Source organism: Nematolebias whitei, chromosome 1 (assembly GCF_014905685.2).
Source record: "Nematolebias whitei isolate Nwh7 chromosome 1, NemWhi1, whole genome shotgun sequence".
In the NCBI taxonomy this organism is placed as follows: domain Eukaryota; kingdom Metazoa; phylum Chordata; class Actinopteri; order Cyprinodontiformes; family Rivulidae; genus Nematolebias; species Nematolebias whitei.
The window spans coordinates 16,227,998-16,255,400 of NC_056498.1; the positions used below are offsets into that span (position 1 = coordinate 16,227,998).

The 27,403-nt window shown below is 42.3% G+C and overlaps 1 protein-coding gene across 1 annotated transcript in view; it reads left to right on the plus strand.

Annotated features, from left to right (window-relative positions):
* Positions 1 to 11,819, plus strand: part of znf219 (zinc finger protein 219) — a 26,049-nt gene extending 14,230 nt beyond the window's left edge. Inside the window, exons 2-5 of the mRNA XM_037675405.1 lie at positions 2,111 to 2,195; positions 2,595 to 4,848; positions 5,032 to 5,178; positions 10,218 to 11,819. Coding sequence (XP_037531333.1) covers positions 2,598 to 4,848; positions 5,032 to 5,178; positions 10,218 to 11,410 — 3,591 coding nt within the window. The 5' untranslated portion in view covers positions 2,111 to 2,195; positions 2,595 to 2,597 and the 3' untranslated portion in view covers positions 11,411 to 11,819. The remainder of the gene's footprint in view (positions 1 to 2,110; positions 2,196 to 2,594; positions 4,849 to 5,031; positions 5,179 to 10,217) is intronic.
* The last annotated feature ends 15,584 nt before the right edge of the window (positions 11,820 to 27,403 follow it).

Consider the following 27,403-nt stretch of genomic DNA (forward strand, 5'->3'; position numbering starts at 1 on the left):
CACACACACACATATCCAACGGATCGCATAAACACATATATGATCAAAGCGTCACGCGAACGATAAACAAACATGACACACCTGCGAACACAGATGTTCCATTGTTTCGCCACAGTGATTAATGACCTTTTGTTTTCTTGTGGGCGCCTTCTCTGCTTCTCAACTTCACCAAATGATGGACGAAAAGCAAAAAGAAAGGGGAAAAAAAACAGGCCGAATGTGCATAAATCCAGTCAAACTGCTGTGCACTCCAAATATTTGGGTGTGTGTGAGGGCGCCTGCCAAAAACGCCTGTGTGTTCAATATGCTGTATATCACACTTTGTGTTTTAGCTGACTGTGTTAGCTGGGGTTTGCAGCGCCGTCAACACAATGATAAAATATGCTTACATTTGGAAATTACCTAAACAAGTAGTCATGACTAAGCAAAGTTTGGGTGAATGTAGCCACACCCAAACAGCAGATTTAACAAATATTGTTCGGATTAAGAATGTGCACGCTATATGCATGTGTGTGTACCGTGATTTTGTTGCCATTTTAAGACCTTTTCTGGTATTACCTACCCTGTCAGGACCCATAGTCCTTATGGGGACCAAAGACCAAATGAAATGGGTGAACATCATTTTGGGGGTAGGGGTTAGGTTCAGAGTGAAGGTATGATTTGAGTTTTAATGTTTGAGTTAGGGTTAGGTTAGTACTGGTAATGGTTAGGTTAGGGTCAGGGTTAGGCTACTGGAATATACGGAAGTCAGTACAATGTTATAAAAAATGAAGAAATATGAATTTGGTAGAGCTGCTGCCTCTCAGCTAGCAGGTCATCCCAGTTCAAATCCCAGTCCGGTGGCCTTTTTGGGTGGAATTTGCATGTTCTCTCCGTGCATGCATGGGTTTTCTCCAGGATTTCCTCCCACAGACCAAAAACATACCTGTTAGGCAGATTGGTGACTACATTGTCCCTAGATATAAGTGAAGAGAGTGAATGATTTTTTTGTCTCTATGTGTCCCTGTGATGGACTGGAGACCTGTCCAGGGTGTCCCCCACCTCTCGCACAATGATGGTTGTACATGGGCACCCTTAACCCCCACGATCCGAAAAGGACGACGTAGGTAAAGATGATGGATGGATGACTTTCTGTCTTTGTATTTGTCACCTTGTATGGTCCATTTTTGGAACACGTACTACATTGTAAGAACCAACTGTTCTTTTTGGGTCCCAGGCTTTGGGCCCCATAAGACAAAGTACTGTTGGTGGGTTAGGGGTTAGGTTTAGGACTATGGTGTGAATTGAGAATGGGTTAGGTTTAGGGTTAGGTATGTACTGGCATTGGTTAGGTTTAGGGTAAGGGTCATGGTTAGACTATAAAATGAATGCAAAAGGAATGGAAGTGTCAATGCAAGTCCCTGTAAAGATAGAAAGACAAACATGTGTGTGTATGTAATTCATTATTAAGCAAAAACGCTGCTACTGTATGAGTGTACAGGAAGGGAGTGTGGGGAAGTCAAAACATTGGGCGCCCATCCTGTTTAGGACAGTCCATGTCCTGCGATGGTGCACTTAACGTCTAAACACACACACTCATGCAAACACTGACATGCAGCCACACACCGGATAATCCTCCCATATGTGCTAACAGTATGCTGAAGTGTATTGGAAACACATGTAGGAGGCAGAACAGGTGCACACCTGTTACACATTGGAGTGCACGCGCCGTCCGCCCACACAGGCTGAGGAGTAAATGAAGATCAAACGAAGTCTCTTTTATGCACATACATTAAAACATGCAGAATGGTGCTGCAATGAACACGGATGTCATCGTTCCTTGGAAAAAAAAGGGTGATGGAACACATTCAAAGTGTTTAAACGTTAATTGCTCTTAATCCTGTTTAGCTAAAAGCCTGCCACCTCCAGTTCGTCGCTCGGTTTGTCAAAAGGATTGTCTCCTACATTTATGGGATTTTGCAGAAATTTGCAGACAGCCAAAATTCATGCAACCTTTTTTTTTTTTTGCTGGTCAGAACCCTTTTTTTTCTTCTTGATATTGAGACACCTATGTTTAGTCTTGTTTTTCACATGCACTGATTAGGTTTATTTGCTTTTTTGTTGTTCCCAGGAAATTCTAGGAGGAGGCCACCTCAGAAGTTTACTAACCCTCAGCCGAGACACTAAAGAATGGCATAACTTCACACACACTGCTGGTATTTCTCTACTGTTGTTGAATATTAACACAGTCTACTGTTCTTGGAGTATGTGTTGGTGTAACTTTACAAAACAGCTTGAACACATTTAACTTTTTCTCACCCATACCAAAAGGTAAAAAGAGGATAAAGATTTTGTCAGTGTCTGCACGTGTGTTGGCTTTATTTTGGTCTGTCATAGTAAAAAAATATTTTATGAACTGAACTATTTAATGAAACTTTGCATAGTCAGCCCAATTAAAGATGGCTGCCACAGATTTTTGACTTTAATAAAGACAAAAATTGTTTTCTTTTGTAGAATGCAAAACCTTTAATTTTAAGTTTTTTTTTAATTAAACTGTACCTTATTTAAGTCATCACTCATCTGCCTATCTTCTTCTTTTTTTACTTTCTTTATAGAGGATGGATTCTCCACCAGAGTGTGTGTTGGCTCTTTCTTGTGAACAGCCCCATTCACCCCAAACGCTGCCATCTCTGGACCACAGTCCCCAAACTTCATCTCCTCTACCTGATAGTCCTGTTGTCCTGCCCATTCATAGCCCGGAACCATCCCCGCAGAGCCCCGACACAACGCCGTACTTCCCCCTCTCTCCCTTCCCCCTCCAAGAGGACAATAACAACAACTGCCTCAATGTTGATGGACAAGAGTGCGAAGAAGAGCTAGATGGAATTCCTCCATCCCCGACACCAGCGGTGGCTTTGTTTCCAGGGGGAGGGGCTCAAGAAGCTGGACGTAGCCCTGGTTTTGACTCCTCTCCACCGGATACACCTTCAGCTCCATTTCTTGGGTACGGTGCCCTGGAGCTGGCCCTTTCTTCAGGGCCAAGTGGAAACTGCGGCGACGAGTTAGACCTCCAGCTGTTCCAAAAAGAAACTGTCACCAGGTCCATACCTGGAGTTGGAGGGGCCTCGCCTGGGCCTGCGCTCAAGTTTCCCTGTCATGTTTGCGGGAAGAGGTTCCGATTCCAAAGTATTCTGTCTCTTCACGCTCGAGCTCACAGTTTGGACCGAGAGCGCAGAGCTTCATCCCTATACCGGACTAGACCTTCCTCATCTCCCCTTAAGCACCATCTTAAATTTCAGCAAAACCACAGAGACTTCATACCGAATCATAGAAGTCACACCAACCAGCGTTTGCTACCAAGAACTCTGATCCAGCACCTCGCAGAAAAAGAAGTTGTTAATGGTGAGGATAAAAGTTTAGACGACCAGAACCCAAATTTTTTAATGAATGAGAGCACACCCTTGACCCCTCCCCTTACAGAGGACCCTGTGTCAGTGACCTCTCCCTACTCTGCTTCTGGTGAGACCTCGTCTCTTTCTACGGCACCTACGTTTCGCTGCCATGCCTGCAAAGGAAAATTCCGCACAGCTTCAGAGTTGGCACGTCATGTCCGTATTCTCCACAACCCTTACAAATGCACCCTTTGCCCTTTTTCTGCCAGCCAAGAAGAGAGTCTGGCAAGTCACTTACAAGAGTGCCACCCATCTCCCGAGGTACCTGCTTTGACAACAACCTTTAACTGTAGAACCATTATTGACACACCAGTACCCACCCCGACAAATACCCCAGCCACAACCCCAAGTAACCCTCAGTTGACTTCAGCTGTGTCCTCCTCACTGCCAGCTTTTCGCTGCGATACGTGTGGCCAGAGGTTTACCCAGTCTTGGTTCCTGAAAGGACATATGCGAAAGCACAAGGATTCTTTGGACCATAAGTGCCAAGTGTGTGGCCGTGGCTTCAAGGAGCCTTGGTTCCTGAAAAACCACATGAAAGTTCATCTCAACAAGCTTGGTCTGAAGGCTGGATTGGGAACCTCCGGGGTACTTGGGGGTGTTGAGGATCAGTCCAAAGGCTCTGCTAGCAATCAGTCTCTTAACACTCTCTACTCGAGCCTTCTTCTGGCTCAGCGAGGTGGTGGAGTCAGAGGTAGACAAGGCAGGTCTGCTAGGGAAACTGGGGGTAGAACTGAGATGAACTTAAGCAAGTCAGCCATACTGGGATATCTTGGCTTGCCCAGTGATGGCAGTGGGGCCAGCTGCATGGAGAGACTTCAGGCTGTGGCTCAGGTGGCAGAGATGGGAAATAGTAGTGGTGTGGTCAACTCAGGAGGAGGAGACCAAGTTAGTGGAGTGGGAACCACTAGAGGCGAAACCGCTGCAACTATTTCAGATGGCGGGGACCAAGCAACTTGGTGGCAGCTGGTTGCTCGAAGCCTGGCAGTGGCTCAGCAGCAGCAGCAGCAGAGGCCCCAGCAGCGAGGCCAGCGGTCTCAAGGTCGAAGTTCAGTAATTGCAGAGGCCGACCAAGCCAGAGCCTACCGCTCGAGCCTGGATATTAGAGGTGAGATGGGAGGGCCGTGGGAATGCCCAGACTGTGGAAAACTGTTCCGCAGCCTGCAGCAGGTGGTGGTGCATGCTCGCGTTCACGCTCAGAGGTCACAGAAAGGAGGTAGCAGTGAAGAGGAGGGGACTGGTAGTCACAGAGGAGCGGGGCTCGGAAGAGGAGGTGAAGCAAGACCAGAATCCCAGCAACATCTTGGTGGATCCCAACAAATGGGAGAAGTAAGACAGGAATCCAAGCTGAACAGTGGTGGATCACAGCAAGCAGGAGCAGTCAGTGGGTTTCACTCTGTCATTTCCAACTTCAAAGGTACCACAGCTGCATTTTATCTGTGTTCTGCATTTAGTTTGCTTACATCTAATATGTTATGTTAATGTGTTATTATTTCTTGAATATACTGTAATTTTTCACTGGTCTTCTATTAAATATAGAAGTTCTGTTGGGACACCAATTGTTACGTTTACATTTTGATCTTTTTCCTGTTGTTTTCAGGTGAAAACGGCTTCACAGCAGTCTCCTCCTTACACTCAATTCCCAGCAGGGAGCGAGTGCGTGGCAGAGGGATAAAAGACTGCCCCTACTGTGGCAAAGCCTTCCGCTCCTCACACCATCTCAAAGTGCACCTGAGGGTTCACACAGGTGAGACATTGCTGCAAGTTTAACAAGCCTCATTTTGTTTTTTTCAACCTTTTAAAAATCCAACCATCTTTACCATCCGTCCATCCAGCCATTTTGTTCCGCTTATTCGGGGTCGGGTCGTGGGGGTAGTAGCATAAGTAGGGAGGCCCAGTCTTCCCTCTCCCCAGCCACTTGGGCCAGTTCCTCCGGGGTAATCCCAGGGCATTCCCAGGCCAGCCAAGAAACATAGTCCCTCCAGCATGTCCTGGGTCTTCCTCTGGGTCTCCTCCTGGTGGGACGTGTCTGGAACACCTTAACCAGGGAGGTGTGCAGGAGGCATCCTAATCAGATGCCCGAACCACCTTAACTGGCTCCTCTCGAAGTGGAGAAGCAGCGGCTCCACTCTGAGTCTCTCCCGGATGACCATTATCTTTATCCGCTTCTTAATTTTTGGGTTGCGGGGGTCACTTGTGCCCATGTCCAGCAGTCACTGTGCGAGAGGCGGGGGACACCCTGTACAGGTCTCCAGTCCATCACAGGGACACAGAGAAACAAACAAGACAAACAACCGTTAACTCTCTCACTCACACCTAGGGATAATTTAGAGTTACCAATCAGTCTAATCAGTTTTTGGTCTGTGGGAGGAAACAAGAGTACCCGGAGAAAGTCCACGCATACATCGAGAGAACATGCAAACTCCATGGAAAAAACTGATTCTGCATTGTCGCTTTTCCAGAATTATCTCTTTACTTTTTTTTTTTTTACATTCACTCCCAAGAGCAGGCCAGTGCTAATCATAGCTCTCCACTGCAGGCAACAGAGCGGCTTCACTGGAGCACTACCTGCTTAAGAGCAGAGCTCAAGTTTATATTAACAATGGTTTCTAGGGGGAGAAATCAAGTCACGCCTGGGATTTAAAACTAGGAAGCTTCTTTTACTGGTCCATAGCCTCTCCTTCATATCAAGGTCAAGAAAATATTTTCTTTCTCGCCATTCAAACAATCCCAGTTCTCTTTCATTTAAGCGCATAACTCACAACTGTTCAAACGATTAAAGTTTTAAAGAAACTAGGTCAAATTCTTCTGAACAATAAGTCAGGCGTACTTCCAAGTCTTTCCAATCTCCTAATGAAGACTTTTCATCTGTTGAAGCTGTAAAACGTTTGGTTTTTGACATTTTTGTGAAGTCTTGATAGGAGTCAAGTGATCTTAGAGTAAGTTTTACAAAATGCGTTAACTTTGTTTTGAACACATTGTGACACAAAAGCTGTTTGGTGCTGAAACTGAGCATTGATGGATTAAACCTAAACTGTCACCTTTTGTGTCACAGTTTTAGACTACTCAGCTTATGTTGAAAAATGACAGAGTTGTAGCAGCTTTAGTCAAATCTTGAAAATAACATGCAATATTGCAAGTCTTGCTTAGAGTATGTTCTGTAAATGACATCCACGTACTGTCACGTCAAATTTGAGCTCAATATTTGTCAAATTTACTGATTTAGAGCCATTTGTGCGTTAGTGTTGATTAGCTGTGCTGACCGCCCTGGATTGAATTTACTCCAAAAGTCTGTCATTTCTATATGTGCCATGAGTGAACACCTGATAAATTTGTGCAGTAGTTAAGACATATTTTGCTAACAGACAAAGAGTGCTGACACTAACTGCTAATGCTGAAGTTCAGTTCAATACAGTTTATTTATATGGTGTTAAGTCAGTACAGAAGTTGTCTCAGGGCACTGAACAGAAACATTTGCGTACATAAAAGCCAGTTAGTAAAAGTTATCTATCTAAGGAAGCAGCAGATTGTGTTGAAGAGTTAGTGGGAGAGATCATATCTCTCCAGTTTTAGCTTCTCTCCATTGGCTCTCTGTTAAATTCAGAATTGAATTCAAAATCTTACTTCTAACCTACAAAGCCCTCAACACCCTAGCTCCATCTTATATTCTAGATCTTATTGTTCCATATTTTCCTAACAGAGCACTTCACTCTCAGACTGCAGGTTTACTTGTGGTTCCTAGAGTTTCCAAAAGCAGAATGAGAGGAAGATCTTTCTGTTATCAGGCTCCTATTTTGTGGAACCAACTTCCAGTTTCTGTTTATGAGGCTGACACATGATCCAGTTTTAAAACTGGTCTTAAGACTTTCCTTTTTGATAAATCCTATAGTTAAGGTTGGCTTGTTATGGAACGAAACTATGTACATAGAGTCCCAGTTACGTCCAACAAAAATACAAATTGTAAAGAAAAACATTAGTAAGATCCGAGACATGAACTAAGAATATACTACATTCACTAAACTAAGAATACACAAAACTAAGAATACACTAATAGTACAAAAACAATGCACCAAAACAAGGACAGGAAGGAGGAAGAGACGAACATGGAATGGCAGGTCCAGACGTACTTTCTATAGGAGGAACGAAAAAAAACATGTTAAGATAGAAATAATTATAAATACAAACAGGTAGAGTACAACAAGTAAATACATCAGCAGAGTGAGGACATGTGGTCAGTTTGTTTTCCAGCAGTCTAAGTCTATAGTAGCATAACTATGGGATAGCTCAGGAAACCTAAGCCAACCCTAACTATAGGATTGATCAAAAATGGAAAGACAAACCTAGTCTTAAAAGTAGACAATGTGTCAGCCTCGCAGATAGAAGTTGTAGGCAAACATCTTATGTAACAAATAGCCTTCGGAGTATGTGCTGTGAATGACTCTTAGCTACAACCACACCCAAAGTGAGCCTCTATATCTACAAACTGGCTGAATTATAGTCATCTCTGTGTTTCTGACATTAGTTGGCTGTAAAGGCCATCTTGTACTGAATTGGCTCCAGACCTTAATGGGCTGTAGAAATACGTTCAGTACTTGTTTTCTAAAAGATTCATTAAAATTTGTAGAGTAGGTGATGAGATATTTTGCTAACAGACAGAGTTGAGGCTTAATAGTTGGAGCAAGGGCCAAATTTTAAACGGATCTTGTACAATATTTTAGCACGTATGGTTTGAAAATCAGTTTCAACATTATCACACTAAACTTAATCTCGGTATTTGTACAATTGACTGACCTATAGCCATTTTTCTGTTTTTAAGGTCAGTTGGCTCTGGCAGCCATTTTGACTGAGGTTAACGCCAAAAGCTAATCAGTTATAGAGGCACATAAATTGCATCTTCTCTGTACGTTCCATTAAAATTTGTCTAGTGATTCATGAGATATTTTGTTAACAGACAAGCACACACAAGTATGCACCTTGTCTTTTTGTCTGCGAGCAGTAAAATCCTGAATCTCCTGCAATGCTAACTCACACTGTTAATGATCCGTATGCATGACGTGTCTTTTGATTCGGTTATTTGTATTTTCTTCACCAGGTTTGTTTGCGCCATATTAAAACATCTCTTCCGTCTCTGAAATGCCGCCAGCCTGCATCACTTATAGCTGGAGAACCTCTAGTCATTATTCATCTGTAGCTGATGAGTCGTATCGCATTGCTATTCTATTTTTCATGATGAGATTTATTTATTTATTTATTTTTAGTCTTCTGCGGTCAGGCATTAACGTCACACGGCAAATAAATGGTAGCACTCATTTGGGAACAGCATCTCCATGTCCTCCCAGACTAACATCCCATCTCTGCTCTTTGTTCCTGCTCCTAGCTCAATGCTAATGCGTATTCAGATATTCTGAAGCTGTAAATAGGATCTCTTACACTTTTCATATGTGACACAGTTGCTGTAGTTGATATGCAGCATCGTCCTCGTCTTGTTCCCAGCTGTGTTGTTTTCATCAGGAATGGAATGCTGCCATCTTCCGTAAAATGATGCAACTACAGCCGCAGGTTTACATTTGTGTATCCACTCATTATGAACAAGAACGTCATTTTAATTCGGGCTTTTTAATGTTTTATTTGAATCCGTTTTCCAGGATGGAATGAGTACACAATTTACAATTTCAATATTTTATTAAAACGTGAAATAGGTGCACAGGTTTGCGTTTACTGTTGATTTTCTTTATAGCACGGAAGATCTAATTATTTTTACAGGCTCAGCTTTATACATTTTTTTTTCTCCTCCTCCATCTCACTCTGTCCTCTGCATCCTCTGTCCTCACTCCATCTACCTCCATGTCCTCTCTAACTGCATCCATATATCTCCTATTTGTCTTTTTACTGGCAGCTGCATTTCTAACATCCTTCTACCAGTATACCCACTGTCCCTCCTCTGGACATGTCCAAACCATCTCAGTCTGTCCTCCCTAACTTTATCTCCCAGTTGTTCAACCTGTGCTGTACCTCTGATGATCTCATTCCTAATCTTATCCATCCTTGTCACTCTTAAGGAGAACCTCAACATCTTCATTTCTGCCACTTCCAGTTCTTTCTCCTGTCTTTTTGTCATTGCCACTGTCTCCAGTCCAGACCATACAACATAGATGGTCTCACCACTGTCTTATAAACTTTTCCTTTGACATTTACTGACACCCTTATGTCACAAATCGCTCCTGAAACCTTTCTCCATCCACTCCATCCTGCCTGGACTCTCTTCTTCACCTCTTTACCACACTCCCCATTTTCCTGGACAGTGGACCCCAAGTACTTGAAGTCCTGCACCTTTGTGACCTCTGCTCCTTGTAGCCTCACTGTTCCTCCAGCCTCCCTCTCATTCACACACATGTACTCTGTCTTTCTACAGCTGACTTTCATTCCTCTTCTTTCATGTGCATCCCTCCACCTCTCCAAGTTCTCTTTCACCTGCTCCCTGTTTTCACCACTGATCACGTCAGTTGCAAACATCATAGTCCATGGGGATTCCTGCCTGACCTCATCTATTAGTCGGTCCATCACCAGAGCAAACAAGAAGGGGCTCAGAGCCGATCCTTGATGCACTCCCACCTCCACCTTGAAGCTATCTGTCACTCTAGAGCCCATCTCACCACTGTCCTGCTGTCCTCATGCATGTCCTGTACCAGTCTAACATACTTCTCTGTCACTCCAGATTCCCTTGTGCAATACCACATTTCCAGCTTCATTTATCAAATTTGACTTTGTTTATTTTTCTCTCTGTAGGTGAGAGACCATACAAATGCCCTCACTGTGACTATGCAGGGACTCAGTCGGGCTCTCTGAAGTACCACCTCCAGCGACACCACAGAGAGCAACGCAATGCCTTATCAGCCTCCTCCAATTCCTCCTCTGGTTTCTCTTCCACCATCAGCACTTTAACATCTGGGACTTCCGGACTGGCCAAACAGCGTAGATCGCAACACAATCACAGCCCGGTCAGCCAAGCCTCAGCCGACACGCCCACAGCACGGCCCAGCCAGCAATCCTGGCTCCTGGGGCTTCCAGACCAGCGCGGGCATCGTAAGGCTTTGGCAGCTCTAAGGGACGTGGACTTGGAAACCCAGTACAGGTATCTGTCTGGGGTAATGGGGGCTTTTTACCAAGGAGGAATGGAAGGAAGAGGCTGGATTAGGGAGTCTCCTCCACCAAAGACCCCTAAAGTGTCTCGGCGTAAGCCCCTAACTACAAGCCGGATGGTTCAGCCACCAAGTGAGAAAGACGGACCAGTTTCCACAACTCAAGATGGCGGATTTGAACCTTTGGATCTTTCCCGTCGCACTTCACCAGGCCCTGGAGAGATGGAGGAGAATGAAAGCATGAGTGCAGTAGACAGAGGAGTTGTTTACGGTGGAGATGGTGGAAGTGATAGTTTGACAGGGGTCAAACTTAGTCAGTGTTTGTTCTGCCCTTTCCATACTTCTTCAGCAGAGCTGATGGCCATGCATGTACAAGTCAACCACACCAGTAAGTCCAGGCGCAAGAGAAGTTCCTCAACTTTAATGAACAGTGGAACCCAAAGGGCTGCCAGGCCATTGATGGACAACTTGGACCATGACCCTCTGAGATTATGGAGGCGTGTGAGTGAAGGAGAGCCCCAGATCCCTCTGAGGGAGTGGCCCTCAGCTCAGGTCCAGACCCTTAATGGTCACCCTGAACATACAGCAGAGCACCTGCGTAATGCTCTTCACAACGCAGAGTCCATGTCTTCAGTGTCAAAGAATGTAATAGACGGACCATCAGTAAAAGAGACGAGAGAAGAGGACAAAGACGAACACGAGGAGGAATTTGAAGAGAGCTTGGAGGACAGCAGTGTGGAGGATTTGCAAGACCGGGAACTGAGGATGTCTCTAGATCTTTCACCAGCCCTGAGCTCCAACCACATGACAGCAGAGGAGGAGAGAGTCTTAACAGATTAAAGTTTTATTTAAACTGGAGAGCTACGTTCGAAGTTTGGAACTCTATATGCTACAGAATTAAAGACAAGGCGAGTTGCCGAGAAACAAAGTTATCGAAGCTCTGACCCTTCATACTTTTGTTTTTCAGAAAATGTCTTGAATATTCATTTTCCAGAAGACGAAGGGGGCGAGGGGAAGAATCGCCCCCGGCATTATTTCTTTGGCATTATTTGCCTACTTGAGTGTTGACTGTGGGAGCCTTCAGAAAGTAGTCAAATTTCCATAATAAAAACAGCATGGATCTGTATATTTTGGGGGGAGATGTTTTTGTAGGCCAATTTTGTATTTCCCCCCATGATTAACCACAAAGTTCATGTCTTTTAAGGTTATAATCAGTTTGATCGGTGAAAGAAGCACTGTTTAAGGGTCGAGGGCAAACCCTGCATCATTCCAGAGCAATGTAGACCAATAAATGAGCTGTGTATTCCTGATCACCTTACCAACCTGATAACTGTCCTGAATGATCAGCTTCCTCCCAAAACCATGACTCAACACGGGAGGAAGGTTCGAAACTGTTAGTGTAAAGCATGACGCTCCCTCACTTAGTGTCACTGCCTTGTTTTTCAGCAAAGAGTTTCTCAATGACTGCCACTAAAGAAAAACCGAAAGAAGAGTTTGTACATTTATTTTGTTGTTCTCGGTTAGTGCCTGTTCATGTATGTTGTCAAAAGAGTCTCTGACAGATAGGTCATTCATTTTATCTGAATATACAGTTTTAAACACTTTTAAGTACAATATATTTGGTAAAAGTGGTTCTAGGGTGTTGTGAATAGTTAAGTTGTAAAAGAAATACTATGTCATAGTTCTTGCTACAGACTGTAGCTGTCTGTAGCGCTGTTTGACAAAAACAAAAAAAAAAGTAGGTGATATAATGTGATGAAATGTTTAAAAGCTAAGAGATAGAAAGAGGTCGCTGTTCTGCTTCTTGTGTTTACATCGGTAGCCAGTGGTGGTTTGTCACGGTGAACGAATTACAAAGTAAGGAGTCATTTGAGGGCTGTAGGGGGACCGGGCTCCTAAACACAATCAGCTGGCACATTGTTTTAAAGAGACTTTAGCAACTGTGTCATAAAAAAGGACACTTCATTTAACAAGATAGACATTACAAAAAAAGAAAATAAAGAATTGCTGCCAGCCAAGACAAAAACTGAGAAATAAGCTGTACTCTTGGCTTATAATGTCTTTTAGACAAGTAGATTCCCTCTTTTTTTTAATAAAAGCAAAAGACAAAGGTAGAAGTACATAATAAAACACTAACAATCTTAGATATCCCAGTAGAAATTGTGTAGCTTTTGTAAAGACAAAAAAAAAGAGAGACTTTTGTTTATTTTCATTTCAAAATGCTTACAAAAAAGATTATCAATAGAGGTAATATTGATTATAATGTTTGTGAGCTAAAAATTAATTGGAATGTCTATACAGAGCACTGTGCAAGGTTTAAGTTTCCAAAGTAGTTGTTTTTTGTTGACTTTATCGATAGACCAAACTTTGTTTTCCTCAATGGCAGTTGTCACTTTCTGTTGTCATTTTAAATGTGTAAATGTGTGGTTTTACTTCATGTACCCCAGCAGTTAGCAACTTGTTCATCAGTGTAACGGATTCATATTGAACTGGATTTATTTAAAACTTGAAATTTTCTGCGGTTTGTACTTCCAGTCCACACACCAATGGAATATGATGAGAAAAACATCTTTTAAAAACCCTTTCCAAGTTAGAGATTTTTTTTTATATCTGGTGTTTGACTTTTCCTAGTATAGACCCGTCACGATAACAAATTTTGCTGGGCGATTAACTGTCTCAGAAATTATTGCAATAAACGATAATATTGTTTGAAATTTGACAATAATTAGTAATTGTCAAATTTAAGAAGAAATTTTGGTAAATTTTTGTGTGTAGTACCTTTTTTGTTCACTAGATGGCAGTATAAGAGTGTTTGAACCGAAGGATGGATTGTGAGGGAGCGAGTAGTGTGTCTCTTTAGGAAAAATGGGAGGGAGGCCCCTTGACGTGACATGGGCTGTCTCGCTTTCCTTTTTTTCGGTTCTCAAAATGACGGACTCTCTGTGTGGTTTGAGCTCTTTAGCATAGCATTTTTCAGACAAAGCTTTTAATAAAAAATCGGTAAACAAGTTTTCAGCTACTTTTTGCATAGAAAAACAACTTTTTATGTGAATCCACTGGTTTCAATTGTGAATTTTGGAGCTTCGACAAGACCGAGGATTTTCCCCCGAAGTTGGCCTGTTAGCTTAGCTCGTAGCTCAGCTTCTCAACTTAGCTGCTTTTAACGATCCAAAAACATGATTTTGGATGGTTAAAACAAATTTTAAAGAGAAAAGAGAAAGGGAAGGGTCAGTGAAGAGCACCGGAGTTGAGCTTTTTATCATCCAGTGTCTTCAGTAGAAAGACAGAAACACGAAGAAATGATAAAGCTGATAAATGAAAATGAGATCAATAATTTTCATTCATCATGCGATTACTTGATTTATTGTTTATTGCGACAGGCCTATCCTAATGCAGTGTTTCCCCTAGTTTACTTACCTTGGCAGGGCGCTCATATTTTCAGCGATTGTTGTCAATGGGGGTGGAGACAGAGACGTATGTCCATGTTGCGTGCTGTTTGTACAGACAGCTTTCGAGCGGGGGAGATGGAGATAACTCAGCGTGAGTGGAGACAGAGTGCTACCTCCATAGTCATAGCCTTTTAGCTAGCACATCTGTATTGCGTGTTGCTAGCTTAGCGCTACATCTGTGCCAGTAGTTGTGATAGAGGGAGGAGTTCTGTAGGCGGGGCGCTCCCTGCTTGTATAATGGTAGGGAAAGCACTGCTAGTGGATTAAAGATACAGTCAGAACTTTTCAAAAACAATGACGTAGCTTCGCGCTTGGCAAATGCCAAATTTTAAATTTGTGCCAAAGAAACCAAAACAAAAGCATTTTTAAATTTGATCCTTTTATCATCAAAGTGTGACTGTTTGTTCAAGGGCTAATTCTAAAAACTTATTGTAAGCAATACAAAAGAGAGAAACGAGAAAAAGCTGTACTCTGTACTTGGATATGCTGTTAGTGCTGACTAGATGTTTGACGTTCACGAAGAATCTAAACGTTTGAATGACTTTTTAAAATATACGATGGGGTCAAAGTTGAAGAACTGTTTGAGTCATATCGTGCAGTTGACCGTACATGATCAATCACAACGCACAACCGTACACATAAGCCGTATTACGTCACTGGTTGTACCAAGTGACTAATTATTCAAAACTGAATGAATCTTTGAAAAGAACGTATCCACAAAATCCAACTCTTCGCAAAAAGCCGTAAATCTCATCTTTAGTGTGACCATCATCGCCATCTAGTGTCCTAGCTTGTCTATTACATTATTTGGCAGAATTGTGTGGACAAAGCTAACATCAGAGGAAAAATATATGTTAAAACATATCCAGAGTGATGTATGTGAAGCCATAAGTCTGTCATTTTGGTAGAAGCATAAACAGCCGTACTAAAAAAAAAAAAAAATCAATAATGTTATTTGAAAGCGTATTTATTAAACCAGAAGGATATGAGGCATTTTTGTTCCCTTACACTGGTCAACATCCACTAGTTATCTTATGGGGTATACGGTTACTGTGACCACACTTTATTGTGCATTAATGTGTTTAAGTCTGTTTTTCTTAGAGCACCTTATGAGTTTTGTAGTAAAAGTCCCTTAGTGGTGTCTCCTGAACAACTACTATCAATGCCACCGTGCCTTCTGTTTCAAGCACTTCCTGGTGTATTTTGTAAAACTCACCAAAAGCACTTAGCCGATATCTACACACTTTCTCTTCTCATTTTCTTCCATTTCTCTTCCGTCTGTTCATTGCATTGACTCATTTTCCTCCTCTTTATGACCCTTTGACCCTTCTCTCCAGTGGGAAGCTGTTCTTGCTATCAGGCCTGCTGGGCCTTAAACAAGGCCATTAGGCCTCATTGTTACCTTCTAGCATGGCTAGACTATAACATGGATTGAAAATGGACTAACCCTTAAAACCTTATGGATCGAGGGTTAGCATTTTTGTCTTAAATTAATTCCTGGTAAACCAAAGCCCAAGTCTTAGGACCCCTTCACACAGGATGATGACCTCCCTCTCCTCAACCTATATTGCCCTTTTAGAAAGTGGGCGCATTTAAACAAGTTTGAAAAACCTTCAGTGTGAAGGCAATCATGCCACGTCACAACTACCTAAATGCCATATTGGCTTTTCTTACGGGCAGCACGGGACACAGTTGATAGAGCCGCTGCCTCTCAGCAAGCAGGTCACCCCGGTCCAAATCCTGGTGGGGGGGCCTTTCTGGGTGGAGTTTGCATGTTCTCTCCGTGCATGCGTGGGTTTTCTCCGGATACTCCAGTTTCCTCCCACAGACCAAAAACATGCATGTTAGACTGATTGGTAACTCTAAATTGTCCCTAGGTGTGAGTGAGAGAGTGAATGGTTGTTTGTCTCTATGCGTCCCTGTGATGGACTGAGACCTGTCCAGGTTGTCCCCCATCTCTCGCACAGTGATGGCTGGATATGGGCAACAGTGACCCCCATGACCTGAAAAGGAAGAAGCGGGTAAAGATAATGGATGGATGGTTTTTCCTTACTATTTTTTCCATCCCTAAGATGGTCTCCTTCACCCTGCGCAAGTCTATCAGTTCATGAGGCCTGCAGGGCCCTGCCTCAAACTCTTAAAGACCACATTAGTCAGTGTGTGGGGGCCTGTAGCATAGATATGCTGCCACTGCACTCAAATACTCAGCTCAGGACCCCAGAACGCTATCACCACAACATTGTTACGGAAAATCTGCATGTTTAAAACTATTGTGGACCCATCACCCCCTACCATTTCAATACTATACAACAGAGGACTTTGCCAAGACTGCATAAACTATCCAGCTACTGGCTAACTTAGTACCTTCTATAGGAGCCATCATCCAGTCTCAAGGGGCATAAGACTGTGTTGTAAGGATGTTACAAAATATGTCCAACGTGACACTAAAAGGTATGAAAGCTTGAGAAAACTGAATAATTAACTGATTCAATCTTAGTTTCTTCTCTTTAATATTTTCTTTCTCTTTGTCCTCTGCTTACTCTTCCTCCATGTCCTCTTGTCCATAAACTGTCAGTCTTTAGCACCACTTGAAGGTGACGTGTACTATCTGGTATTGAGGCCTTTATGATTAGATTGGTTTTGTTTTTTGTTCATGTGGCGTGTTTGTTCGATGCCGTCGAGATGAAAAAATGCTCTTATAATGATAAGTATTATTGTTTTGGCATTATGGTTAAAATAATAAAAAAAGAGAAATGTGTTGTTGAATGTTGTACAGATAGCACTAGAGATGTTGTGTTTTTGTTTGCTTGTTTTCTGGGGTTTTAAGGAGAGCACAAACTTGAGCGACGGCCCCTTCAACTCCTCCCTCCGGCAAATGGGATCAAAATTTGCCAGCCAATCATTGTTCCGTAGACAAAAGACTTGTCTCGAGGACAAACTAGCAGAGCTCGAGGGATGCAGCTCAAATATCAATTCCAAAATTATTCCTCAAATATGAGGAATAAATGCTTCTTCAATAGTTGACTGCTAGAAAAACTTAAACCTTTAAACTTCCTGAAGCATGTCAGCTGTTTCAGTTCTCCGTTTTCAATCAAAGTGAACTAAGGTGTAAACTACTTCCAAGTCACCTCTGATTTTAATAGTTTTCCTAAAGAAAATTATTTATATTTTCCTTCAATCAAGCCTTCCTTTGTTAATAGTTTCATGTGAAAGGACAAATCTTTGTGAGCTGAAGGGGCTATGCTGTGTTTGGGCTCTTGAGTAGTTGACTGCCATTGCAGTGAGGGAAAACTGACCTAACATAGTAGTGACTAATATAACTTTGTGGACAAATGGAAAAAATAAAACTCATTAGAAAGAAAAACAATAACAAAAATGTCATGTCTTTTTTCGTTTCAACCTACCTGGTTTTGTTTTAATCCTTCAATTTTACCACATTATTAACTGACAATCAAGAAACATTTGAAAGAAAAACACCTTTTTAAGATGTCTACCCTCATCCTAAATTGATCAAGAGAAGCATTTTTTTTTAATATGAGAAAAAAAAAATATATATTTTATATTGAAATTTTGAGAGTGCCCTCATGTGGCCATGAACAAAACTGCAGGAAGTGTTCATTGGAGCACATTGATATTTTCAGGGGGGTTTTTTGTTTCTTCGAAGAAAATTTTCGAAAAAAATTTGACGAAAAAACTTTTTTTTGTCAAATTTTGTAAGATTCTTATTCGCTCATTTTAAATCCATCATTTCTCCAAACACTTTAGTTCAAAAGTTGTGTACATTATGAAAGCATGTTTTCTGATGGAAATGGCGTCACGTAGCTTTATGTTTGTTACATTTCTGCCTCTTTCACCTTTGCTCCTGTTCACAGTAAGTTGTTGAACCAAAGGATGTTCCACCTAATTGTCTTGTGACCTTTCTGTCAGTGTCCACAGTGGGAGTCTGCTCCATGCAGGGGCCTCTGGCTGAACAGATGTGTGTTTATTAAGAGTCTTCACCACGCTCAGGTGGCAAACACTAAAGCTACTGAGCATGAGTACTAAATGCATAGATGGATATCCAAGCTATACAAAGCTACACTTTACAAAGTTGGATAAGCTGGTATAGATTCTCAGCCATCCAGGATAGGATAAATCCTTAAAAACAACAACAAACAAAACAATTCTTATTTTCTTAAGCCGAAAATGTTTTGCTTCACATCCATCCAAACTGAAGAGTTGGAATTCCAAACTTCCAGCTGAATGTATATATAGATACTCTTACTCCCAATGGAGATTCATAACATGTTTTTTACCCACTTCTTCTTTCTGGGTCTCGGGGAACTGGTGTCTACCAGCAGTCACATGTAAAGAAAGGCAAGGGACACCATGGGCAGGTAGACAAACAACCACTAGCACTCGCCCACAACTAGGGACAATTTAGTTAGCAGTTAATCTAAACTGCATGTTTTTGGTCAGTTGGAGGAAACCAGAGCACCCACAGAAAATGTGGATACACAGGAAGAACAGGCAAATTACACCCAGACAAGGCTGGAGGCATAGGTATCACAACAATTATATGTGAAGGGGGCGTGTGTCCCCCCCCCCACACACACACACACACACATTTACCATTACATATCATCTAATGTTCTTTCTGTTTCTTTGTGAATGACTCCATTCCACTTGATTAATTCATTCAAGCACAGGTTGAATGAATTAATCAAGTGGAATGGAGTCATTCACACACAGTACTAGTACTAGTATAACATGAAAATACTCAAACCACTAAATATTTAAATACTTTAATATTAAATACTAATATTAAATACTAAATACTTGCACAGCTGCAGAAAGAAAAGCTTTGCAGAGAGTGGTGAAGGCTGCACAGAAGACTGTCGGAGTCATTCTCTCCACCATCACAGAAATCTACACCTCCAGATGCAGGGAGAGAGCCACCTGCATCATGAAGGACCCCACTCACCCAGCACACACTTTTTTCCCCGCTCCCCTCAGGAAGGAGGTTGAGGAGCATTAAGTGTAGAACCACTAGACTGAGGAACAGCTTCTACCCTGAAGCTGTTAGACCCATGAATCTCTAATTAGAATAATCACTGTGAAAAACCATATCATGTTGCTGCTGATCTGTTTCATGTTGCTGCTGATCTGTTTCATGTTGCTGCTGATCTGTTTCATGTTGATGTGTTCATGTGTGCTCATCTGCTCACACAGACTCATGTTCATGTTTCCTGCTGCTGTTTGACGTGATGTTTTTATGCTATGAGTGCTTAGTGTATTTTTAGTTAATGTTTTTCTTAGTTCACATCTTAGATGTTATCATTGTTTTTCTTTTACATTTTATTGTTGGATGTAACTGGGACTCTGTGTACATAATTTCGCTCCACCACATGTACCACATGTGGTGCGAACGACAATAAAGTATCTCTGACTGATATCCACTCCGGGTTTTCCTGGTTACCTACAACAACTCCACATCGCCTGCAGTGTTTCTCCTCTATCCTTGCCTTGGCAGGACGCTCACGGTGGAATAGAGTTGCATTTGCGCCTAAAAAATACGATCCGACTAGGCCCCAACCCGTAGCCATCATTTCCGGACTCCACCCGACCCGACGAATTAACTAATTATAGGTCCGGACCCGAAACCCCACTGACATTTTTAATTAAGCTTTGAATGCTTATATAGTTATTAACAGTCGGTGGACGCACGCAGCTGAATAAAAGGGACAGAAGATCGGAGCTGAGGGGGTGTTTGTCCTTTCATGGCCATCAAAGATCAAACGGATCTCGCCTGTTTGGGTTTTTGGCCGCACGCGTCCTCTGAGTGCAGCGGCTGAATGAACGTCCATTTGGGTGATGGATCACTTCCTGGCAGTACAGTCCCATCTGAAGCTTAACTGAACAATATTTTACCTCTTTCAAGGCCAGACAGCTCGCGCTGAAATGACTGTGTGCGGCTTGTGAATGTATGGCAAGCCATGTTGCCATATATTTGGATTGCGGCTGATCCACTGACACAATCAAAAGCCCAACACCGACCCGGCCTGCCCATCCAGCACATTATTATGGCCCGCCCCAAATTTGGGTCAGGCCAGGCCGGGCTTCGGGTCCGGGTTAGAAATGACTGCTCAGCGGGGGAGGAGGGGGAGACGTCTGTTTTGCACACTAGCATAGCACCAAGTTAGAGCTGGCAGTTGTAGACCGGGGTGGCGAGGGTTAGGATGTTAGGATGTGTGAGAGAAGTGGAGCACTTCATCTGTAGCATCTTAGCTAATGTGTTTGTATTGCGCACCGCTAGCTTAGCGCTATGTTATTTCTGGCAGTTTTTAAAGGTGGAGGTGGGCGGGGGTCTCACTAGGCGAGCCGCTGGTCAAGCTACTTCTTGTTGTACCATGCTCTCTAAAATAGTTATTCAATTTAATTCAGTTTATTCATTTAGCAGCGAGTCACAACAGAAGTCATCTCAGGGCACTGAACAGAAACATTCATACACGCATATCTAAAAAACAAGTTGAATCAAGTGTGTACTTATGTAGGCAAACATAGATGTTTAACAACCTGTTCAAATGCACCAGAATGCAGGAGATGGTGTCTACTTTATTCAAAATTTTCTGGAGGAGGACCACCAGACGTCCCCGCCCCCACATGCACACACACATTACAAATCCTTCTGACGCCGATGGTTGGAGGCAATCTACGACTCTTACTGAGAGGCAACATCTGTAACCACTGCACTGCCTGGAGAGTGGTTGGGATCTTTGTTGGCCTGGCTCACTAGTGAGATGTTTAGGTCACACGCATGGAGAAGTTGATTACAGCAGAACTGATCCGGCCTCAGCCATTGTCCAGCCAGGAAGCAGCCAACTCCCTAAACCAGGTAACTCAGAAAAAGAGAATCATAATTAACAAAACAGGATGTATTTGAAAAAGCACACAGTGCTAATGTGTGGTTCCCAACACCACTGCTAGGTTAAAGTAAAATCAAATCAATGACATTACCACATGTTCAACTACAAACAAAATAAACCAATGAGGTTAGTGTGTGACTGATTTTACTATAATGTGTGGCTGAGGCCATCACAGGCCTGATGCTGCAGTGGAGGTTGAGACCTCCTCCTTTTATAACTCTTGTATCATCTGCCACACTTATTGTGCTCATTGCCTTATTTTTGTCTGTGCTTTTGTTTATTTGTTTATTTTGGTGCAGTCAATAAACATGATTTCTTTCTGGAAATGTCTAAAAATCCTTCGACTGTTTCTAAAAAAATTGTCATCACTGGTGCCTGCAGATTATATGCAGCACCTATTATTATTCACCTCGTAAAACGGGTTTCTTGTCTTCTGTCAACTTTAATGCGGTCTGAACCACAACATGTTCCCCCACAAATCAAACGACCGGCTCGGCCCGTGACGTGTGCTATTAGTTTTATTAGCGTTTCGAGTTACCACGGCAACGTTAATTGTAAAACAAAGACGCTGTTTTCATCATGTAAAAAGATCTCTGAGTTTCTCAGATACTCCACAGTGGTTCCCAACCGTGGTCCTTGAGGAACGCCATCCTGCACGTTTTAGTTGTTTTCTTTGACACGCCTGGTTTGAAAGAATGTGTGGTTAGCAGGCGTCTGCAGAACTTGAGGAAGTAATTAAATCCCTGAATCAGGTGCGTCGGAGCAGCTAAACCATGCGGAGTGTTCCTCGTCTCTCTGTTCTCTTCTGCAACTTGTTTTTTTTTCGATTTTATTTCTGAGTTGACAAAAGCCCAGTTAGGGTATCTACAGGTCTGGAGAGTGTTTGAATGCTTCTGTTCCTTTTTCCCTTTCCTTGTATTCTCAAGGATACGTATTCAGCCGGGTGGTGTAAAGTCTGGTGACAGAAGGTTTGTGTTCCAGTGAGCGGTGAGAGTCAAACCGAGGGCACTACGGTAATCTTTGTGAGTGTATTTCCAGTAAACCTCAGAAGTGAGAGGCGTGACTTTAATCTGCAGGTGCATCTAGATTACATGATGGATTCTGTACATTAAAAGAAAAACCTTCACAACATGCTTCAATCATTTACTCGTTCCTGCTCCTCGGTTGGCTCACAGCAGCCCAGCGGTTTGAAATGTAAAGACATGTGATGCAACAGCTCCACACAGTGGAGACGTGGACGCCAGGCCTGGACAGAACAAACTACTCCTCAGATCTAAATCCATCGTTCAACCTGATGATGACCGACAGGAACATGAACGTTAAATCGTGGAGAAATGTTGGTTTTGGTCGTTTTCTTCTTACAACTTTATCATCTTATAACACTTTCAAATCATTTTCTGCCATTTCTATTTGTTTTTGTCAAGCACTTCTAATCAATTATCTAATTTATTAGCGACTTGTGTCTTATTTTGAGACCTTTTGCCTTTACTCATGGCCGTTTTCTGCCTGTATCTGTAACTGTTTTCTTATTTAGGTTGATAGTTTCATCATTTTGTGACTTGTTTCATGAAAATTTAAATGAGGTGATTTTGTTATGGACGGTAGTGTTTTGTCTTACTTGGGCAACGTTCCTTTTCATATTGTGGTTTTATGTCTCATTTTGATTGTTTTTCATCATTTGTAGCCAAGTTGTGTGTATTTCTTCAATCCATGGATCTGTTTAGTTTATTTTTTGCTATTATTTCAATTACTTTTTTGCATTTTCTTTGAATATTTAGATACATTTTCTTTTTGTTGTTGGTGTCGCTTTATTTTATTTGATTGTAATTCTGTTTGCTATTTTCACACCACACAGCTCACAAACACAAACAATGGGAAAACTGTTTAAAAAGGTCCTTGAAAGTTGTACTTTGTGTGGCTAATCTGACAGTTTGATACTGTAATTGTGTTTAGACAACATGTTTTCTCAAAGATTACAAGTTCAATATGCATCTACACCTCCAGATGCAGGAAGAGAGCCACCTGCATCATGAAGGACCCCACCCACCCAGCACACACTTTTTGTCCCACTCCCTTTAGGAAGGAGGTTGAGGAGCATTAAGTGCAGAACCACTAGACTGAGGAACAGCTTCTACCCTGAGGTTGTTAGACTCATGAATCTCTAAAAAATCATATCATGTTGTTGCTGATCTATTTCATGTTGCTGCTGATCTATTTCATGTTGCTGTGTTCATTCGTACACATCTGTTCACACAGACTCATGTTCGTGCTGCTGTTCGACGTATTGTTTTTTTTTTTGTTGCTACTAATGCTTAGTGTATTTTTAGTTAATGTTTTTGTTAGTTCATATTTTAGATCTTATTACTGTTTGTCTTTGACATTTTAATACTTATGTTGGATGTAACTGGGACCCTGTGTGCATAATTTCGTTCCACCACATGTGGTGCGTACCTGTATGACAAATAAAGAACCTTGAATCCTTATGGTCCTAGCTTTTAAAATGTCTAATATTTTGCTAACAAAATCTTTTACCCCCCCTTGATGTTTTCAAGTACATGTACCATTGGTGTCAGAATGTGTGGGGGGGGGGGACATATTGGTTGGGGGGGTCTGGGGGTCCTCCCCCATAAAATTTTGAATAAAGTAGATGCCATTTCCTGCATTCTGGTGTATTTTAATGGGGTTTTCAATGTCTATGTTTACCTACATAAGTAACCATTTGATTCAATAACTATTTTAGAGAGCAACAAGAAGTAGTCTGACCAACAGCTCTCCCTGTGTGAATAGAGCATGCCCCACTTCTCCCACACATCCTACCCCCCCCCCCCCACCCCCACCCCCACCCCCACCCCACACACACACATATCCCAGTCGACAATTGCTGGCACTAACGTAGCTCTAAGCTAGCGACGCGTAATATAGACACGCCAGCTAAGATGCTACAGACGTAGCACTCCGCTTCTTTCACACATCCTAACACCCCCTCTTCCCTGGTCAACAACTGTCGGCACTAACGTAGCGCTAAGCTAGCGCACAACACAGAGGTGTCTCCACCTCCTTCCCCTGCCCCATCAACAACAAACCCCGAAGAGATGAGCATCCTACCAAGGGACGTGACCTCAGGGAATCACTGCATGTGGGGTGGTGAGTTGTTGTAGGTAACCAGGAAAACCTGGAATGGACTTTTAGTGGTTTGAATATTCTTCTGTTAATCAAGTGGAATGGATTTGTTCACAAAGAAATAGAAACAGCGCTGGGTGAACTAAAATTTTATGATGAATGTGGGGGGTGGGAGTCAGACAACAATGAGTAGGGACAGAGTTGGACTCAGAACCGTCAAGTAAGGAGTGTGTGTGTGTGTGTGGGGGGGGGGGGGGGACATAGGATGCTTGACAGTAGCAGAGTATTTACAAATGTAGGTAAACATAGATGCTTAACAAGCCGTTAAAATACACTAAAATGCAGGAAATTGCACCTACTTTATTCAAAAGTTTCTGTGGGAGGATGCCCAGACACCCCTCCCCCTCCCAACCCAGCCAGCAAGCCCACTATTTGTGTTCCAGCATCAATCAGTTTACAAACTAAGCCCTGCACTCACCCACACCACTCGTTTAGGGGCAGAGATTTTTTTTCAAGGGGCGGAAATGCTTACTTGTATGGCTGTTGTGTTTAAAATGAGTGTTTATGTAATTATTTTCAGTTTACATGTCCAATATAGGTTTTATTCATTCAAGGCAGCCAAATTTGTTCATAACTTCAGGCTCAAATTAAGCCATGATAAAAACCCTCTTCAAAATATTTGAACTATTACTTTGATGGGTATGTTCCAATAGCGCATATAGCTTCTAGCTATTAGCAGTTTACCTTTAGCTCTTTTTTTGTGTGTGTGTGTGTGTAAGTTTAGGGCTCAGTGTTTTTTAAAGATAAAATTAAAACATAAAGCCTCTTGTCAGCGTGAAAGGCTACATTTCCGGGTGGTGCCCCCTCCTCTCATCGTGAACCCGGGTGTTTGAGTGAGCTCCCTGGTGGCCGCTTCAGACTGAGTGGGCGAGACCGCGAGACAGACAGAGAGAGCGCGCGCTCCTGCTCATAAACCGCAGCGCTCCACGCGCTCTCCATCCTCCTCCTCCTCCGCTCTGCATCAGAGACCTGAGCGCTCCTCTCCGTCCACCTGGCTCATCTGTTGGAGCTCTCTCTCTCTCTCCGGGGAAACACTTTTTTTGTTGTTGCACCGCCTCGGTTCTGACCGGACACGCGGAGAGAAGACTCGAGTCCACCACTTCTTCTGCTGCACAGTCCCTTCCGTCCACGCGTCCATCATGAGTGAGGTGAGTGCATGTCAGCTGTATGAGGTCTGCCTCCCTCAGCAACCTGCAGCCGAACCTCGAGGTTCCGATCAGACGGTTTTACAGGACTCCTGATTGCTGCTTGGCTCGAGTCCCGGTTCTGACAAGTGCTGCAGTGACACCGGCCCGCAGCGCCACTGGACCACACTTTAACGGATATCTGCCGGGGTGCTTTAAGAATAACTGACCCAAGTCATTAAACCACCTGTGGGGGGGTCAGGGGGTTGCCATGTGTGGAAACACTCATCTTTGCTTGAGTCCATAAAAACCATGCAGCATGAAGTGTTAATTTCCTGCAGCAGCATGTGAAAGTTGCTGCACTCTCATTATGCATCATGAAGCGCCTCGTGAGGCGGAACCACTGCAGCCATCAGGAGTCTGGTTCTGATGTAGTTAACTTTATGTTCAGGAAGCAAACGCTCATGTTTGATCATGTTCTAACAGAACCTTGTCCTCTGGGCTGACCTGAACACACCTGAGTCATTCTGAGGAGAGTTTCTGGAAAGGTTGTGCAAGATGTCATGGTAAAAAACAAAACATGGATTCATTTTTGTTTGTTTATTATTTATTTGTTTTGAGGCGCTGTTAACAAACCCTAAGAATCCTTGAATTTCATTATTTTAATTTTTAATTTGAGTGAGAATGGTTTCAAATAGTAACGTTACTACCCTCTAGTGTTCCTTATGGGAAACATAAACCCTATTGAAATCCCTTTATAAATGCCTTTTAAAATCCCCAAAACGTAATATAAAATAATGCGTTCCTTTCAGTACAGTTTTATTTTTTAATTTACCTCTATCTCTTTCCTGTGATGGACTGGAGATATGTCATGGGTGTCCCCCCGCATCGCACACAGTGACTGCTGGATATGGGCACCAGTGACCCCCGCAACCTGAAAACAAAGAAGCGGGTAAAAGATAATGGATGGATGGACCTTTATCTTTATATTTTAGATTTTTACATCAGATCACTAGATGACGTTCCACTTTTACATTTAAGGGACACTAAAACTCAGAGGAGGGGTTGGAATTGACCCAGAGCAGGTGCGTATGTTGGGACTGGACGTTTCTGTGGAGTAAAGAGTAAACCCATACCTGTGTTGTGCATGAGTGAAGTGTTACGTCCAAAAATCAAATTCACATGCATGCAGACTGAAAACATGGCACTGCAGCAGATGGACTGGACTGCAGCAGCTCAGTCATCTATTTGGTCTAAAAAAAAAAAAGTGCTGTGCACATGTAGGGTTTTAGAAAAAAGAATAAATAAATAAAGTGCTCCACTATAGATTTAAATGGAAGTAATGCCTCGTTTTCAGCTTGAGCTTGAATAATAATTAAAATTTTTTTTTTAAAAGTCAATAACATCTCTATGGGCATACTGAAAGTAGAAAAACACACCTTTTTTTGTTTAATTAAAAAAAATACAATTAACCCTTGAATCATCCATTAACTGTATGACCATTTGATATATACACACACATACACATATGTATGTGAATGTGTGTACAAAAAAGTAATTATATATATATATATATATATGTATATATATATAAATACTTTTTTTTAAATTATAACTCATTAGGCGCCTTTCTTTAACAAAACCTCTACATTCCAGTTTTTTATTTTATTTAATTAAACTGTTTAAATAGAGGTTGAATGAAAAAATTTGCAGAATATGATTAATGGCAATTTTTAAGACCCCCCCACCCCCACCCCCCTCAATTTCATCACAAAATGATTTTTTGACAATTTAACAAAAATTCCAGTCCGGAGTTTTGTGAAGACCCTCCAGACCACCAAAACCTTCAGAATTGCTAGCCGAAAATGAGGCTTTGTTTTCAGTCAAACTTACGCCTATCTACCGATATTCAAACTTTGATTTCCCCCCCCCCCCCAAATTATTATTATTATTATTATTATTATTATATTTATTTGAAAAAAAATTCAGAATTATTTTCTTTACATTGTTTAAACTCTTCTCGTGATATAATCACTAGTTTCTGAATTGTTTTTCGCCTGTACCGACTTGAGAATACGAGTGAGCTGCAGGTGCACGCTACACCTGGTAATTACTTACTGTCTAGAGATAAACTGACGGCATGGAGCGTTTCATTCTGCAGCCTGCATGCATGTG